The following is a 16,634-nucleotide window of genomic DNA, read 5'->3' on the forward strand; positions in this document are numbered from 1 at the left end:
ACAACAGTTGCTGTGCAGGTGCCTTTTTATCACTTGTGGTTTGAGAACACCTGGGCAATCCACACTACATCTGCAGCCAGTTCTAGCAACTATTTTTGGGATAAAGTTCCCCACCCAACCCTGGAATGTCTTGATATTCTCCAGGTAGAACTGGTGAAGAGGAAAGCCTGGGTTTCCCTACAGAAACTGTTGACCCCATGAACCAGAACAGGAAACAAAAGAGCAATGTGTTCACCGGAAAATATTTTCTGTGGTGTCAGTCTCCTTTAGAACTATTTTTTTCCTCAAAACAAATAGAGAAAATAATTAAAATGTGAATTACAAGGTCAATATGTAACATGCCAATGCTCTCTGAATTATCCTGGCTCCAGACTGGACTAGTTCTCATGTCGTTTTGCTGCAAGTGGATTTCCTTAGCCTGCACCCAATGACCCCATTTCATGGTCCAAACCACAACATGTTCTGTGACCAGAATTAATGTCTGGGCTCAAAATTACTTTGCAGAGATAAATCACTGCGGCCACATATTCATCCAGGCTAATAGTTTAGCTCAGAGTGATAGTTGTTGGTGTATTTGTGTCCACGGCCCTACTAAATATTGGCCGTTGATAGGAATTATGATCAATCTCAGCTGTGGGCAAGCATGGTTGAAGTGTAGAGAGGGTGAGAATTCAGTACGTAATCACCCTTACCCTTAATTACCCTTCTTTGGTTGAATTATATTCTCTGAATTTATGACCAGAATTCAATATAATAATACTATAACTCACAAATGTTTGACAATGCTGGAGCATTGCTGTGCATTTTTGGTTCTGTTTAGACCCAAAAATGATGAAAATTTTCCCCACAATTTCAACACTGTATATTGTTTCCAGCAGAGATGGTATGTTCTAGTCCTCTCTGAGGCAATACCTTTCCATATATCCAAATATGTAACCAGCTACACTCAGAAGATCCAATCCTACACAGATTAGCATAAACCCTACACAGATTAGTATAAAGTGAGCTTCTTGTTTGCCATTGCCTGAGTCAGGATCATTCACATTTGAGATGGGCCTCAGACCCCAACTGTGCCGAAATCAATGTGATGCAGATGGATGCAGGATCCTGTGACGGAAAACAGACCAGGTCATCAAATAGACAGCTTTTGGCTGTAATCACGAACTGGTCCTCACTGAGAAACTACAAGAGACCATGAACAGTAAGGCTACAACCACGCAGGAATAAACAGGAGGAACAGCATCAAAGATGTGAAAATGTAGACTAAGATGAGGAGAAATTCCACCTTAAATCCGAACAATCTGTCAGGCTCATTCACATTTGTCTGGGGAAGCATGTTGGATATTTTAATCTCTGGAGCACAGATCTGTCAAAACAATTTTTCCTGAAAAAAACTTAACACCAGACAAACTCCAAGACAGTGGCAAATATTTTCTATCGCTGTTCACACACTCATGATTTATTCAGAAATGAATCAGTCCAAACGGCTGCAGCATCACAGAGTTCCACCAACTCCTGAACCATTCAAACATCCAGACTTTATCCTTCTCCCATCATGTTGAGGACACGTTTCCATTTGACAGAGCAGACTGGAGGTTTGAAAGAAATACACATGGGGGAGTCAAAAAACAGACACCTGCTGCATATATTGCTATGTGACATCTGCTGAAGGCTGCATTTTCATTCAATTAGGTGATTATTTGAGAATTCAGGCAGAGGAAATGAAAGCAGCTTCCACTCAGCAGGAGCAGGCGGTTATAATAGACTCCAGACGAGCGCAGAACAATTATAACTGATGAATAGGTGCGTTGGAGAAGCTTTCGTGAAGAAAGCTTTCTTCATTTGTAAGTTAATTAGGCTAAACTGCACAGAGGGAACTGCTGGATCAACATCATGAAAATTGAAGTGTATTCCTGTAATGAATACTGAATAAGACCTAAATAATAGATGCTGAAATATCCTAAAGCCAGACCCAGTTTAAGACTAAGCCATCTTTATTTAAAAGACATCAGATCAGCGTGTACATCGTGACATGCAGTCACGCCGGCCTGCCTGCTTTCTTTGCATTGTGTGTTAAAAGTAGGTCTTTGTTTGTGCATCGCGCTCGAGGGTTGAAAGACCCACAGTGCATTAGTGGGATCAAAAGCCAATGACAGTTCATGAGGCTATTTTTGATCCCAAATCAAATGTTCAGTCAGTCTCACATGGCTCCATCAGGTTCAGTCAAAGATTTAAAGACAGTCAAAGTTCCAAGTTTTCTTACAAGCATCAAATTAGCATCTTAGCATGTCGACACTGGCCACCAAAACATACATAAGTAGGTTAGCATGATATTTGCTCAAAGCAGCCATTAAGGGCTTAAAGAAACTCTGGCGTCAAGCCACCTCTAGCCTATCCACAATCAAGCATTAAGGATCACGATGGAATCACTAAAGAAAAATAAATATTTGTCCAAACAGATAAACGAACCTGCTTCCAGTAACCGATCAGATTAATGTCTCTATAACGTTAGAGGACTGTCTGACTACTAAATTAAAAAACACACTTTTTTCTTAAATTACACTGATAATTTAATAATCCAGAAGCTTTCAGGTGGACGACCTCATGCTTGTTTCTTTGCAAGGTGCAACTTAATAATGTCAACTCAGGATACTGTGCAGCCATCCCATAACATAGTTCACTATAAGGAGAAAAGAACCCGGGATTTATCCGTGTTATGTAAAACCCTGAGCTGCATCCAGCGTTCTCTATTGTTCTTCATACTCGAACAAACGTTTCTGCTTCTGCCTCGATAACTGAGCTTTCTGAAACTGAAATCATGGCCACGTAAAATAAGCTGTTGACAAAACAGAGGCTCACACCCAACAGGGCCCGCTACAGCCAGCATGTCGGAACACCGTCAACCACATAGTTGTTCTTTGCTTCAACATGCTCACGTTTGGCTCCAGCTGGAGGCACAAACTGACAAACCCGGAGAGATTGGGCAATAAAAACATACAACGGCATACTTGGAAAGGCTACTGTTTCCAACACAAAATGCATTTCATTCTTCTTTTAAAGGTTATGTTGTAGACATTCCTTCCTCTCAGACTTTTCCTGATCCTCAGAAGGTTCACTACATGTTGCTGGATGTCCTTCTAAATACCATCGCACCAAAACCAAACAAGAAAGGCCACAGGAAGTTACCAAAATAAATACTGATGCAGAACGACAATAAAAAATATTTGTGTTAATGGAGCCCATAATGGAGAACACTCAAACTCCTAAATTCCATTTAGGGGTATATGATGGCTCTATTGAGACCCATAGAGCATAGCTTATGGTTTTTGATGTACCAAAAGCAGGTTGGCTTGCATGTAGTCATCTAACTCATTTATAGAAATATTAAAAAATTCATAAAATGCATAAATAAAATGCATAAAAATGCAATAGCGAGCACCTATACCCTCAGACTGGTGTGTTTGTCCTTTTTCTCTGTTGTTGTTTAACTTGGTAATGGACAACCAATGTTAAGCAGCACAAGACAGACAGGGTGCACTCAGTGTTGAGTTTTGAAATCAGTTTAGCGTACGCACACTCTCTCAAACAGTGGGTTTTAAAGAAATACATGCTACAAATAGATGTCAAAGATTATTCAAGCAAACTCTATCTGGGATTCCTTCATTCCAGGATTTGTTATGTCTTCAGGATTGGGTCTGCTGGGTTTCCATGGTTGTATGCACTTAGGTTTACTTAGACTTGCAGGGCCTCGGAAAAATTAGAACCTATTCTAACTGTGACACGTAGGTGTGTCTTTTAAACCAGAGCCCACAACTAAATGCAAAGACAATGTCTGTGTGCGTTTAAGGTGTAGAAAAAGGTGGTTACAGACAATGAGATGCTGTCAAAACAGGCTTTCAAGATTGTTTCTCTGAGGCTGAAAGCACTTTTCCATCCGAGCACCAATAGTAAACATCATGTTGGCCCTCCTGCCAGTAGCATTTACAACTTGTTCATACTTTCCATTCCAAAGAATCCAAATCGGGATTACAAGGGCTCATCAAATGGCAACAGCTGAATGATTTATTAATCTGCAAGGCATCATGCCAACGATCTGAACCTGTAGCAGCCTGAAAGGGAGAAAAAAGGCAACATTGTGAATGCACTGGTGGTGAAATAAGCTAATGCTCCAATGGCCCCACATAAGTATTGGCTGTGAGTCAGGACAACAGAATCATATGAAAGAAGCTTAATGCTGTCCCTAACCCAAAGCAAACCCATTATGCTCATTATGATCTGACTGATCTGCGCAAACAATTTAGCACATTAGAGGCTAATCGGGACAGAACAACAATGTACCAAACAGTGTGAGACATTTGGCAGGTTATGTGGTACAACTGACTCCACATAAGATAGGTGGATCTCAGGATCATCCAGGATAACCATGATGGGATCTGCTATCATTAAACAGTCCCACAAAAATCACAAAATACTTTGTGCCGCGTAACCGTCAACCATTCTTCATCTCAGACGTCTCAGATGCCCTCACTGGGCACAAAACCAGAACACGCATGTGCCAAAAATCAAGACTTTGGCTTACACTCACAGTTAAATCAGTAGATTTGATATTCTGCCCAGATCAACTCATACCTCTATTAATTCCGTATGCATTCAATTGGCAAACCTAATCCAGCATGTGAATCCTTTGACCCCACTCCTGAAGCTTCCACCGCAACCCGCTTTGCAACCAACCTCTGCCGCAGATATGCTTGTTTGATATCATTTTTGTCACTGATGCTTGTTTTCTACTGTTCCAGCCTACTCCTGATGTGGACCACTTACACTGCGGGGACTCAACAAAATTTTGGTTTTATAATTCAACTCGAGCTAGATTCCTGCATTTCAGCCTTGTCTTATTATCTTGTTAAATCTGTTTACACTTACACAGAAACCTTTAGATTTCAACATTTTTTTCTGACAGCACAGAAAAACCGTAGCGTGACCCAAACCAAGAACATCCTTGATAACCACAGCGCCACCATGAGACCACTTTCTATGCAAAATTGTTTCAAAATTGCAAAGAAACCGACTTTATTTTTTTAAGCTCCTGGACCTGAGCCATCTCACAGACTGTGTACCGAAAATCTGAGTGATAACTTACAGAAATGACAAAAAAAAAAATCTGCTTTAATTACTAAAAGTTCTGGAGGAAATCTTAAACTCTTGCCTTATATGTGAAATATGTGGATTATGGTATATGTAGATTATGGCTCATAACAAAATAGCAAAAGGATACCAGCAGTTCTCAAGAGTTTGTGGTTTACATGCCAGGGTGGTGACTTTGGTTTCTAAATGTTCTGTTTTATGAGCGGTCAAGCTGATTAACCAGATGACTTGTTATATGAGTAATTAGTGGATAAACGCCATTGAGAGAAATAAACACAGTGCATCAATTCAGAATCACAGATTTTAGGAATTAAAATCAGCTGCCAATGTTTGTGGGTCGTAGCCACATATAACAATAAGCTTCCAAACTGTAAAAAGTCAGGAGTGAACATCTACTGGGATTTGGAGGAAAAAGAACAGCAGGCATTAGTAAACCTTATCAACACTGACCATGGAACTTGACCTTGACTTTAAAATTCACAAAATGTGAATGTTATTCTAAGAAGTCGCTCTCAGCTGCACGTACAGCACACATTAGCACCTGTGCGCAAACCACCAGACAGTATTAGAGCATATCAGTCAGGGACAGTTCTTATAGGTGAACCACGTTCAAAGTCGCATGAATGAAATTTGTAACTAGGATGTTCATTAAAAGGGAAATGTTTTTTATCAAACACTGGAATAGAAAACAAACAATATTAGTAAACAGTTATATGATTCAGTCTTGTACTCGGTGACGAGCAGAGATCATCAGTAATGACTCACTACTTAATTTAGTCCCAAAATAAGAATTAAATAAATATGTTACCATTAAGGTCAAAAACAGACTTTGTTTTTACGTTCTTCTCAAAACTGAGGGGAAGATAACATTTCTGCCCTTTAATTTTAAAAGACAAGCCTGTCAATCAGCTGGATAAGAAGTCTAGAAAGGAAAAATCCATGTACACAGAAGGTAAAAATGATGTAAAACATCAAAAGAAAAATGCAAATGCATGAGTGGGTGGTGGTTAATGAAAGCTTACTTCTCTTCTCCTTACCCTGCTTTGTTCCCTGCTGTGGTGCAGTTTAAATCACTGCTGCTTGACCAGGGTTGAACCATAGATGTGCTTCTATGCTTCATGCAGGGCTTATCGAGCTGAGCCCAGCACTGCCCCCCACCCCCCATCAAATCATCTTTCAATTCCTACTCATATACAGCAGCGCCTCTTCATTACATAAGTAGCAAGCCGCTGAGTGCGTGGAGCTAATGAGCCCTGACAAGCCTTCCAAAGACATTTCCCTACGCCTATTTTCAGTGAGTATCTATAGCAAAGGTCCTCACCTGAATGGTAACAGGGTTCAGCACATGGATGCAACACTGTGTAATTTCACCCTGATTTCAAAATACCAGTTATTCTTCCTGCAGACACATTCATAAAAGGTCAGAAGATAATATGAATCCAAACCTCATGGACTTATCTTCAAGCATCCCAAAACCGCAGACAACATGCTCATTATATGCAGCAAAACCTCCCAGTGACACGTCTGCAAGTATTTTTTTTTCCTCCTGAAATTTATGGCAAATTATGTGTTTTAGGCTTTAGCCTGCATTTAGTAGCCGTGGGAAAGCAGAGACACAGATGAGATCTAGCAATGCAGAGATTGAGTGAGTAAGTATGGATCAGATCTGTAAAAGCAGGAGTGAAATCAGAAGCAATCAGTCACATCTGAGCAGGAGGACCCACAAAATGACATTTTCACATCAGCCCTGATAAGAGAACATGAAAATAGTAAAAGTTGAGCTTTCACTTGACGAGTGGAGGGCTGACAAGCCGGATGAGGCCTAATCCTGCATGAATATGCATACTGTGGATCAGATGGACTGTGAAGTCAATGGCACTTGAGTAGATTATTGATGTGCCCCCCTGAGATGGTGACAAATGTCTCAAGAAACGCCAGAGCAGATTGTAATTCAGTCAGAAGCTCAGCTGGTTCAACCCAAGTAACTGCATTTTATCCAAGTTTAGCACGTGATCGATCAGAGGAACCCAGAGCAGCGCAGATCTTACCAGCAGGGCCTTTTGCCAAATATCTCTGCAACTTGAGATGATTCATGTATATTTGAGAGGCAAATAAAAACAATAGGGTCTAGTCGAACAGCTGATGATCTAATCAATCAATGGAGAGATGAATTTCCCAAGTCCTTCAAGTCCAATTTTATGTAAATCAGGAAACCAACATTACTGACAGTCTTTTTTTTCCCACACCAATCTTCATCATACGCGACAAAGTCAGCAAAGCATCATCACTTAAGTACAAGCGCCGGCTGGCCAGGGGACAACTCCGGTCCGGGCTGCAATCACGAGGTGTTGCACCAGTTCTTGTTTTAGCAGAGAGACGGCGATACATGCACCAGTCAGGGTGTCAGGCACGCCATGACATGTAAGCCATTTTAAACGCAATACTGTAAAACACAAAAGGAAAAATGTTTCCCATGACTAGTGTAGAAGGAAAGCTGGTTCATTCTCAGAGTGTCAAGTTTCTACCATAGTTAACATGAGGTTCCAACTAAAATGTGTCCAATAATATATGAATACAAACGCCTCGTGCTCTTCAAACTGATGTCTATTCTATAGTTACATCACAGAATGTGAATTATCTTGTTTTATTTAATTTTGTTGCCAACGCTCCAGGCTCTCAGGTCTCAGGGTAGCCTTGAGCCAGGCATGGCCTCTCCAGCGAGGAAGCATCTACACTTACAGTATCACTGCAGGGATCAATGATCCAGTCGCCTCTGTTCTGCTGAGGCACAGAAAAAACAGCCAGTAAACAGAGGAGTGAAGGTGTGTGGGAATGCCACCAGTGTGTATCTAAGGAGGAAGTGCTTTCAGTAGTGACTGTTAATGTTGACCTACTTCGTCACTGTTTGCTTTCAGTGGTAAAGTCTGCTGTACCACGGCGGCGATTCAGACCGTCCACCTGTTTCTGGAGGTGTTAAGGTACTTCATGAGTTCCTGCTTTCCTTCAGGTAACCCACACGGCTGTGATATTTGGTGTGTCACACTTAAAATGCTCCCTGGCTAAAACAAAACCAACTAAAACTCTATCTGGGCTTGCTCAGATATTTTAAATCCTCGAGAAAAAGCTCCAAGTGCTGTCCTGGACTATGGAAACAGCTTCAATTCAGCAGACACTTGAGGGGTTTTTGTGTGCAGCACCTGCACAGTGACAAAAGAGGGGGAGGCCACAGGAACAGGGGTTGACATGCTTCCATCCTTTTACTGGTGATTTCCGGATCAACTTTAATTGACATCGGCATGAAAAGCGCGCAGAGTAATCCCCACCCCCCAGAAGACGCACAACACCTCACACCTGGCTAGAGACACAGTACTCCTGTCCTTTATAATATGGATGTAATAAGCTGTTAAACTACGGTGGAATAAGTTTAAGTCTCTGGCCGAACTGACTAACGCGCACGTCTCATCCACAATAACGCGCGAACACATATACACACACAGCCATGCAAACTTTTCTCTCCTGACTGGGACCCATTCTCGGGTTACCACAACTCATTCTTTACAGAGAATGCAAACTGGACCCACTTTTGATTTCACCCTAGGCGAAATGTTGCTGTTACACACCCCCTGACTGAGAGGAGGGGTCTTTGCCGGCTCCTTTACTGAAAGCAGACCCCCGACTGTCGCCTGCCCGCTTTTTGCAGCCGCAGAACAGCGCCATGTTGGGGCTGTGCTGTGGATGCAGCTCGGCGCGCACTGCGAGACTTTCCAAGCTCACCGAGCAGTGCACCTACCTTTGCTATCGCTTTCTTGTACCGCATGGCCGCTTGTTCGATCAGGTTGCAGACTTTTATATTCCCATCTCCACACGGAACGACCACCCGGGTCCTCCCGAAACACACCGTCACTTTCATTTCTCCGCCACTGCCACGTTAATTCCAATAAGGCGAAAAGCGCGTCGAAGCGATTAAAAACATCCCCGCAGCGGGAAGGTTAAAAAAAACTCTTCCCTGATCGCGGTGACGGGTTTATAGGTGAGGTCCCTGCGTCCTTGGGGGCGCAAACAAGAGAGAAGCCCCGCGTTGATCCCGCGGAAAGGCTGGGTGGCGTCCTCCTGCGCCGTATTGACTCACTTAAGAAACTTCCCAACAAAAAGCCTCTTCGCGCAGCGGGAGCGCACAACAGCAGCGACTGCGCGACTCTGCGCGCACATGTCGGAGCAGGCACAAGCGCCGTTTCCAAACAGCAGGCAGCTGAGAACAAGCTCGTCCGAACACACGTCACTGAATCTTGCGAAATCTACAGGTTGTTGTGCCTTACACCGGCGCGTCTTGCAACATCCCAAATGTATTTAGGACTTTGTTTCGGCCGACTCACCACCAGCCGGGTCCAGGCTGACCTATCCCAGGGCCGTGCGCGTAATTCTCGAGATGATAATCAAGGTTTTCCGAGAGAATTAAGTACGTACTATTTGATGCAGACATTTTAATCGTGTGTTGGCCAACATTGGCCAAATAGCAGTAATAGCCATAAGGAAATTTAATATACCTAGAAACAATACATTGGTAGTAGTTGAAGGCTCAGAACACGCCCTAGTTGCATTTGTGCATAAATTGTGCTGCATATATGAACTGCAATTTACACGCCCGAGGATGCTTCTGCAATATGACCCAGTTTACTATTAAAAGCTGCAATCCTTTTGTTAAGCTTTTTCCTGAAGCACAGTGGACTCAATGAGAAGACGAGTGCAAGAAAATAAAAAGATGGTGGCCTCAGACTTGACTCCAGGTCAGAAGGTCATTGGTTCAAATCACGGTTTAAATTTAACACCTAACACCTGTATCATAAAATGTAGCTGGACAGGCCACATGTTTTAGAGATTTAATCATGTAATCAATCATATATTTAGACGTATCTTAATAATTCCTATTGGTACATCTAGATAAAGGCCTCCCTCTAGCGGTAGATGGGAACAAATACTTCCCAAAACTTGTAGTTGAAGCAAAAAGTGTTTAAAGTTGTGACCCTTGTCAGTTAAGTCACTTCACTCAAATTGATTTATGTAAAGGGATTTTTGGCTCTTCTAGAATGATCACTACACATCAGGAATGCAGAGAGGAGAAGCCGGACAACAATGTGGATGAATTTCATGGTGAATTTCAATAGTGCCAGTACTTCAAAAGTAAGGAGGCTGAATTGTAAATTTGATGCACCCAGTCAAAGGGAATGGAGCTTTTAGTGTCATTTCTGTGAGCTGAGTTGTGCTGCAGGTCAAGAGGAAGTGATACTTCCCTGCGGAGGGAGGACATGCTCCAACACGGCCTTAGGAATGAAGCAGCTTCTTCCTTCTTTCATCACAGACTTCCCTTAGTGAAACCTCAGACAAAAACTTGATGTTTCTCTCTCATCAGGACCCTGGTCTGGATGTGCTGGAACCAAGACTAACATTTCCTGTTAGAGGTCTTGTCTCTGTGGCAGCTGGTGAGATATATCTTAAGTGGCGCTGTGAGGTCAGTACATAGAGCACAGGGTGTCAGGTTCAATAACCACCCCAAAACAATTATCATAAATGACTGGATAACTGAAGTGTATCCATACAGTAAGAGCAGGATTTTTAGAACCTAATTGTAAAGAAATAACTAGAACAGATCATTGATTACATTTTTAAAAAATCATATCAGTGTTCAAAATTCTTGCACATCCTTTATCGACATTTGTTGGTGTTGCTGCACTAAAGAAACTAAATTGTACACGTGCAAAAGGCTGTCGCCACATATTCCCCCCAACCCCCATCACCAGCAGACTTGCAGCAGACTTAACCTTAACCTGACAATTTTTATGTCACCTCAGCCACTCCCCAGACTTTATTTGATTGATTGATTGATTGATTGATTGATTGATTGATTGATTGATTGATTTGTCTGTTTGTTTGTTTGCTCCCTATTGCCCTCTAATGTTCATCTGATTTCTGCTTCAGAAAAGGTCAAGCCATACAGTCTGTTAGAAAACTGGTATTTTCATTATATTCAATATAGTTTCTCTTGTATTTTAAAATGAATCAGTCTTCCATCTACCCTGTCACACTAGCTTTTTATCCTCATTCATTTCTTCAATGCCTTCTGGTAGATTAGTGATCTTTTATCATCAATTATCTGCCTTACTCAACAGACACATACTGTATGTGGTTACACCCAGAAAATTCCCTCTGACTCCAAATGGGTTTTCATAAATTTCTATAGCTACACTATTTTCTGTGCTATTACTTATTGCTTCACTTTTTAATTGGAACAAATTAGTTTGTCCTTTATTGTGTTTGACAGATATGCCTTGCTGAGAAGTCTGGTGTTGCAGAGAACAGAGAACACCAGACGCTTCTGACTCTTGGCATCACACATCTGAACTGGAAGGCAGAAAAGCCACTTCTGTTTGTAGTTGTATATCAGCCCCCTGCTGGGCCACATTCAGAGTTCCTGTCTGAGTTCTCTGATTTCTTATCTGACTTGGTGCTTAGAACAGACAAAGTCATTATCATTGGAGACTTTAATATCCATGTAGATGTTGTAAATGACAGCTTTAGAAATGGCTTTATTTCATTACTTGAGTCAGTTGGTTTCCTCCAGCAGATAAACCAACCAACTCATAGCTTTAACCACACCCTAGATCTAGTTCTGACTTATGGTGTTGAGGTAGAACATGTGTCAGTGTTCCCTCAGAACCCACTCCTGTCAGACCATTCTTTGATCACTTTCACATTTATGATTAAGGATTCTTCTATGCTCAGAGCACAGTCTTACTATAGCAGATGTCTTTCAGATAATGCTGTAGCTAAATTTAAGGAAGTGATCCCTGTGCTAATCCCAGGACCACTGTGTGTTTCCCCAGGGATAAATAATTATAATCTTAGCCCTGCTGAGGTTGACTCTATTGCTGAAGGTGCAGCAACCTCACTGAGAATCACGCTTGATTCTGTTGCCCCCCTGAAAAAGAAAATAGTAAATCAGAGGAGGTGTGCCCCCGGTATAATTCACATATCAGGACCCTCAAGCAGAAAGTGCGAAGACTGGAAAGGAAGTGGCATTCTTGTAAAATAGACAGCTACCATGTAGCCTGGAAAGACTGTCTATTAGTTTACAAAAAGGCCCTTCGCAAGGCTAGAACAGCTTATTTTTCTTCTTTAATTGAGGAAAATAAGAACAACCCCAGGTTTCTTTTCAGCACTGTGGCCAAATTAACCAAGAGTCACAGTGTTTTAGATCCACGTATCCCTTCTTCCCTTAGTGGTGAAGACTTCATGAGTTTCTTCACTGATAAAGTTCTAGCCATCAGAGAAAAAGCTAACCAGGCCATCCCTACAACTGGACCATCACCAGATGTGCTGACTGTGGGAACATACAGGTTCTCCAACGAGCCCTTAAACTCCTTCAGCACTGTATATTTTTCTGAGGCGTCTTCGCTAATTCAAAAATCCAAGACCATCACGTGTCTTTTAGATCCCATCCCAACACACCTAAAGGATGTTTTACCATTGACAGGCAGTTCTATCCTGTACAAGATCAATGGTTCTTTAGTGACAGGTTATTTACCCCGGTCCTACAAGGTGGCAGTGATTAAGCCGTTGCTTAAAAAAACATCACTGGATGCTGATGTCTCAGCAAATTATAGGCCAATATCCAACCTTCCTTTTATCTCTAAAATTCTTGAGAAGGTGGTGGTGACTCAGTTACTGGAGCACCTGCAGAGAAACAGCCTGTTTGAGATGTTTCAGTCAGGCTTTAGAGCTCATCACAGCACAGAAGCAGCACTTCTTAAAGTTACTAATGATCTTCTTATAGCTTCAGATCATGGGCTGGTCTCTATGCTGGTTCTGCTGGACCTCAGTGCTGCTTTTGATACAGTTGATCACAGCATCCTGTTACATAGACTGGAACATGTGATTGGGATTAAAGTGACAGCACTAGACTGGTTTAGATCATATTTATCTGATAGATACCAGTTTGCTCATGTCCATGGTGTTCCCTCCTCATACAGTAGGGTTAGCCACGGAGTTCCTCAAGGTGCTGTACTCGGACCAATCGTCTTCACATTGTACATGCTTCCCTTAGGGAACATTATTTGGCAGCATGGGATAAATTGAGACAGAGAAGTTAGTGAAGCTTCAGACCTGTCTTAAAGACATAAAATCCTGGATGTCTTCAAATTTCCTCCTCCTTAACTCAGGAAAAACTGAGGTCATGGTGTTTAGTCCTGAACCTCTCAGGGATAGATTAGATCACATGATCACTCTAGATGGTATCTCATTAACATCTAGTCTCTCTGTGAGGAATCTAGGAGTAACTTTTGACCAAAACCTCTCCTTCAACTCACACATTAAAACAGTCTCTAGAAGTGCCTTTTTTCACTTGAGAAACATCACAAAGATCAGGAAGCTACTGACGTGGCATGATGCTGAAAAGTTAGTCCATGCATTTGTTACTTCCAGGCTGGACTATTGTAATTCTTTATTATCAGAGTGTCCAAACAACTCTTTAAGAAGCCTCCAGCTGATCCAAAATGCTGCAGCCAGAGTTCTGACAGGTATTGACAAAAGAGATCACATAACTCCTGTAATGGCATCTCTTCATTGGCTGCCCGTTAAATTTAGAATAATTTTTAAAACCCTTCTTTTGACCTACAAGGTCCTCAGAGGCCAGCCCCGTCCTACCTGGAGGAGCTAGTGATACCTTATCAGCCCAATAGACCGCTCCACTCTCAGAATGCTGGTCTACTTGTGGTTCCCAGAGTTTCTAGGAGTAGAATCGGGGGCCGAGCATTTAGCTACCAGGCCCCCCTGCTATGGAACCAGCTCCCTGTCCAGGTACGGGAGGCTGACTGCATTGCTACTTTTAAGATCAGACTTAAAACCTACCTCTTTGAAAAAGCTTATTGTTACTAATTCTGTTGTTCCAGTTACTATCATAGATAAACAAATTATCATACTTAGGGGGTCGTCTAATCATTAGGTTAACATCTTAGCTGTGCTGCTATAGGCCAAGGCTGCCGGGGGTCCGGAAACAGGATCACCTGACAGGCCTCTGTCACCCCCCCACTGGGTCATGGTTTCCTCTCCTCTCCTATCCTTTCCTCCTCCTCATCAAGCAGACTAGTTATGCTGATTCCTGTGTAGTTTTTCTGCTTCTTCCCCCTGGCCTTCTCTATTCATTTACAGGTATCGCCGCCTTCAGAGCTGCATGACGACCTCCGGCCCCGCTGACCTGCTGTATAAATAGTGTATTTTTGTGTGTGTTTCTGTGCTATGTGCTCTATGCCTGTCCTCTCCTCTCCTCTCCTCTCCTCTCCTCTCCTCTCCTCTCTTCTCTTCTCTTCTCTTCTCTTCTCTTCTCTTCTCTTCTCTTCTCTTCTCTTCTTCTCTCTCTCCTCTCCTCTCCTCCTCTCCTCTCCTCTCTCCTCTCCTCTCCTCTCCTCTCCTCTCCTCTCCTCTCTCTTTACCCAGCCGGCCATCAACAGGAGGGTCCCCCTACATGAGGCTGGTCCTGCTCAAGGTTTCTTCCTGTTAAAGGGGAGTTTTTCCTTGCCACTGTTGCTTGTCTGGGGTTAGGCCCTGGATTCTGGAAAGCGCTTTGAAACAATTTTGATTGTATAAGACGCTATATAAATAAAGATTGATTTGATTTGATTTGATTTGATATTATACGGCCTAAATGAGATCTACACTTTTTTGCTAGTTAAGGACATTTTCACGTTGCTTTTCATTCAGTTTTATCATTGTTTGGTTCCGAATATCAGTTTTTTTAAATACACTTATTACATTAAATACAGTATAGATTAAGGGTTATGGATAATGGAATTTTCTGCATTTCTTCTGACTTGGATTGTAATGGTTGTGTAATATCAAATTTATAGGCTTTTGTTCTGATTGATTACCCTTTTATCTTTTTATTTTATTCAATATCACAATGATTATGGTATTATTAAGATAAAAGGAGTAGAAGATGAATGGTTGGAAAATATCGAGATCAAAGACATGGAACGTACCCAGGTGAAAATTAAAGGTAAACCACAAATAAAAGCCCATATCAAAAAGATAATGTTATGTCTTGAATATAATTGCCACTCAATATTTACAGTAACTACTAAACCAAATGTCTTTTACTCTAAATCTTTTTTCTACTGGCCACAAAAATGGCTTCAAGTGAGTTTAACAATTTGAACACGTGCTGGATGACTTGATAATGCAACAGAACCTGAAGCTCTCAGAATATATAGTTTCCAGACAGTACTTCGGTGTTCTGTGATTTCTATGCACAAAAACACTTTTGAGATCAAAACTTCTTTTTCTCAACTCCCCTCTTGCTTCTGCTAATCAGCTAAATAAAACATTTTAAAAAATATGAAAAAGAAACAATGTTGATGCCTGACTGAAGGAGGCACAAGAGTAACAAAAAATTTGATGTCTGAACTCATCAGTGTCTGATAGTCAGGAGGCCCATGGTGACCAGCAGCCAGCTGAAGGAACAGCTAAGAGAATTTCATCTGTCTTCATGGCAACCAATAGGGGTGAGCTGAGAGGGGAAAGAAATTGGATGAGTGTGTGAGCACAAAAACACACATGGCATCAACATGTAGTAAGAGTAAAATATGTGTATGATCAGTGATTAAGGATCAGATAAAAACTAGACATTTCCATGGTGACCATCAGTGTGTGTCTCCGCTACTGTAACCTCCTCTAAAGGGAAGTTTACGGGTACCTTTAGAGGATATAACTGAGTTCATGCCCCATGGTAGGTACTTCGGCCCCGAAAAACTTGGATTGCCTGAGGGTTTACTCGATGCGTCATCAAAAATAACCAAACTTTCTCAGATCCTTTGAGACATCTCTCATTCATAGCATCCCTGCTGTGTACACCAACACAAACCAGAAACATGTCAATCAGCATCCAGATGGTCAATACCTGTGGGGTATTGACCAGCTACAACCATAGTAGGAACACAACTAATAGTGATTAGTTTTGAAAGTTTAAGACAACTGGATGTCATAAACAAGCAGGATTATTTCCCCCACATATTGTGATTTACGCCCAAAGTATACTATCTATAGGCAGAAGTAATACAAGGTTATGGAACATAGTAGGTTGCTTTGAAAGATCAAGGCTCAAAGTCCCTCCAGAATCTAGAACATCACCAAAATATGCTGTTCTTCAGCCCATTTAAAAACTGTTATTAAAATTGCATTAAAGATCCATTCATAACTTTTTAGATTATTTAGCTAACAGCCACACAGACAGATCAGCTATATCACAACCTCCTTGGAGGTACTAAACATTGAAACATTGTGTTTGCAGAAAACTTTAAGTCTGAGTACATTCAGTGTTCAATAATTGGACAAGGAGGATTTGGAAAGGTTTTTGCTGGTCACAGAGCAGCTGATTTCTTACCAGTAAGTACAATCACAGCCCACATCCATAGCTGCTCATGCCTGCTCTAATATTGATCATC

General features: G+C 41.7%; 1 protein-coding gene across 9 annotated transcripts in view; it reads right to left on the minus strand.

Annotated features, from left to right (window-relative positions):
- The window catches only part of LOC130513723 (partitioning defective 3 homolog), a 239,643-nt gene extending 230,211 nt beyond the window's left edge, over positions 1–9,432 (minus strand). For 3 of the 9 annotated variants that reach the window (XM_057012692.1, XM_057012691.1, XM_057012695.1), the window contains exon 1: positions 8,936–9,429. In XM_057012692.1, coding sequence (XP_056868672.1) covers positions 8,936–9,055 — 120 coding nt within the window. In that variant the 5' untranslated portion in view covers positions 9,056–9,429. Of the gene's footprint in view, positions 1–8,935 lie in introns of all 9 variants that reach the window. The other 6 variants (XM_057012694.1, XM_057012689.1, XM_057012690.1 and 3 more) reach the window with 5 other exon arrangements.
- Between the last annotated feature and the right edge of the window lie 7,202 nt (positions 9,433–16,634).

The sequence above is a fragment of the Takifugu flavidus genome, chromosome 17, assembly GCF_003711565.1.
Source record: "Takifugu flavidus isolate HTHZ2018 chromosome 17, ASM371156v2, whole genome shotgun sequence".
NCBI classification, from domain to species: Eukaryota; Metazoa; Chordata; class Actinopteri; order Tetraodontiformes; family Tetraodontidae; genus Takifugu; species Takifugu flavidus.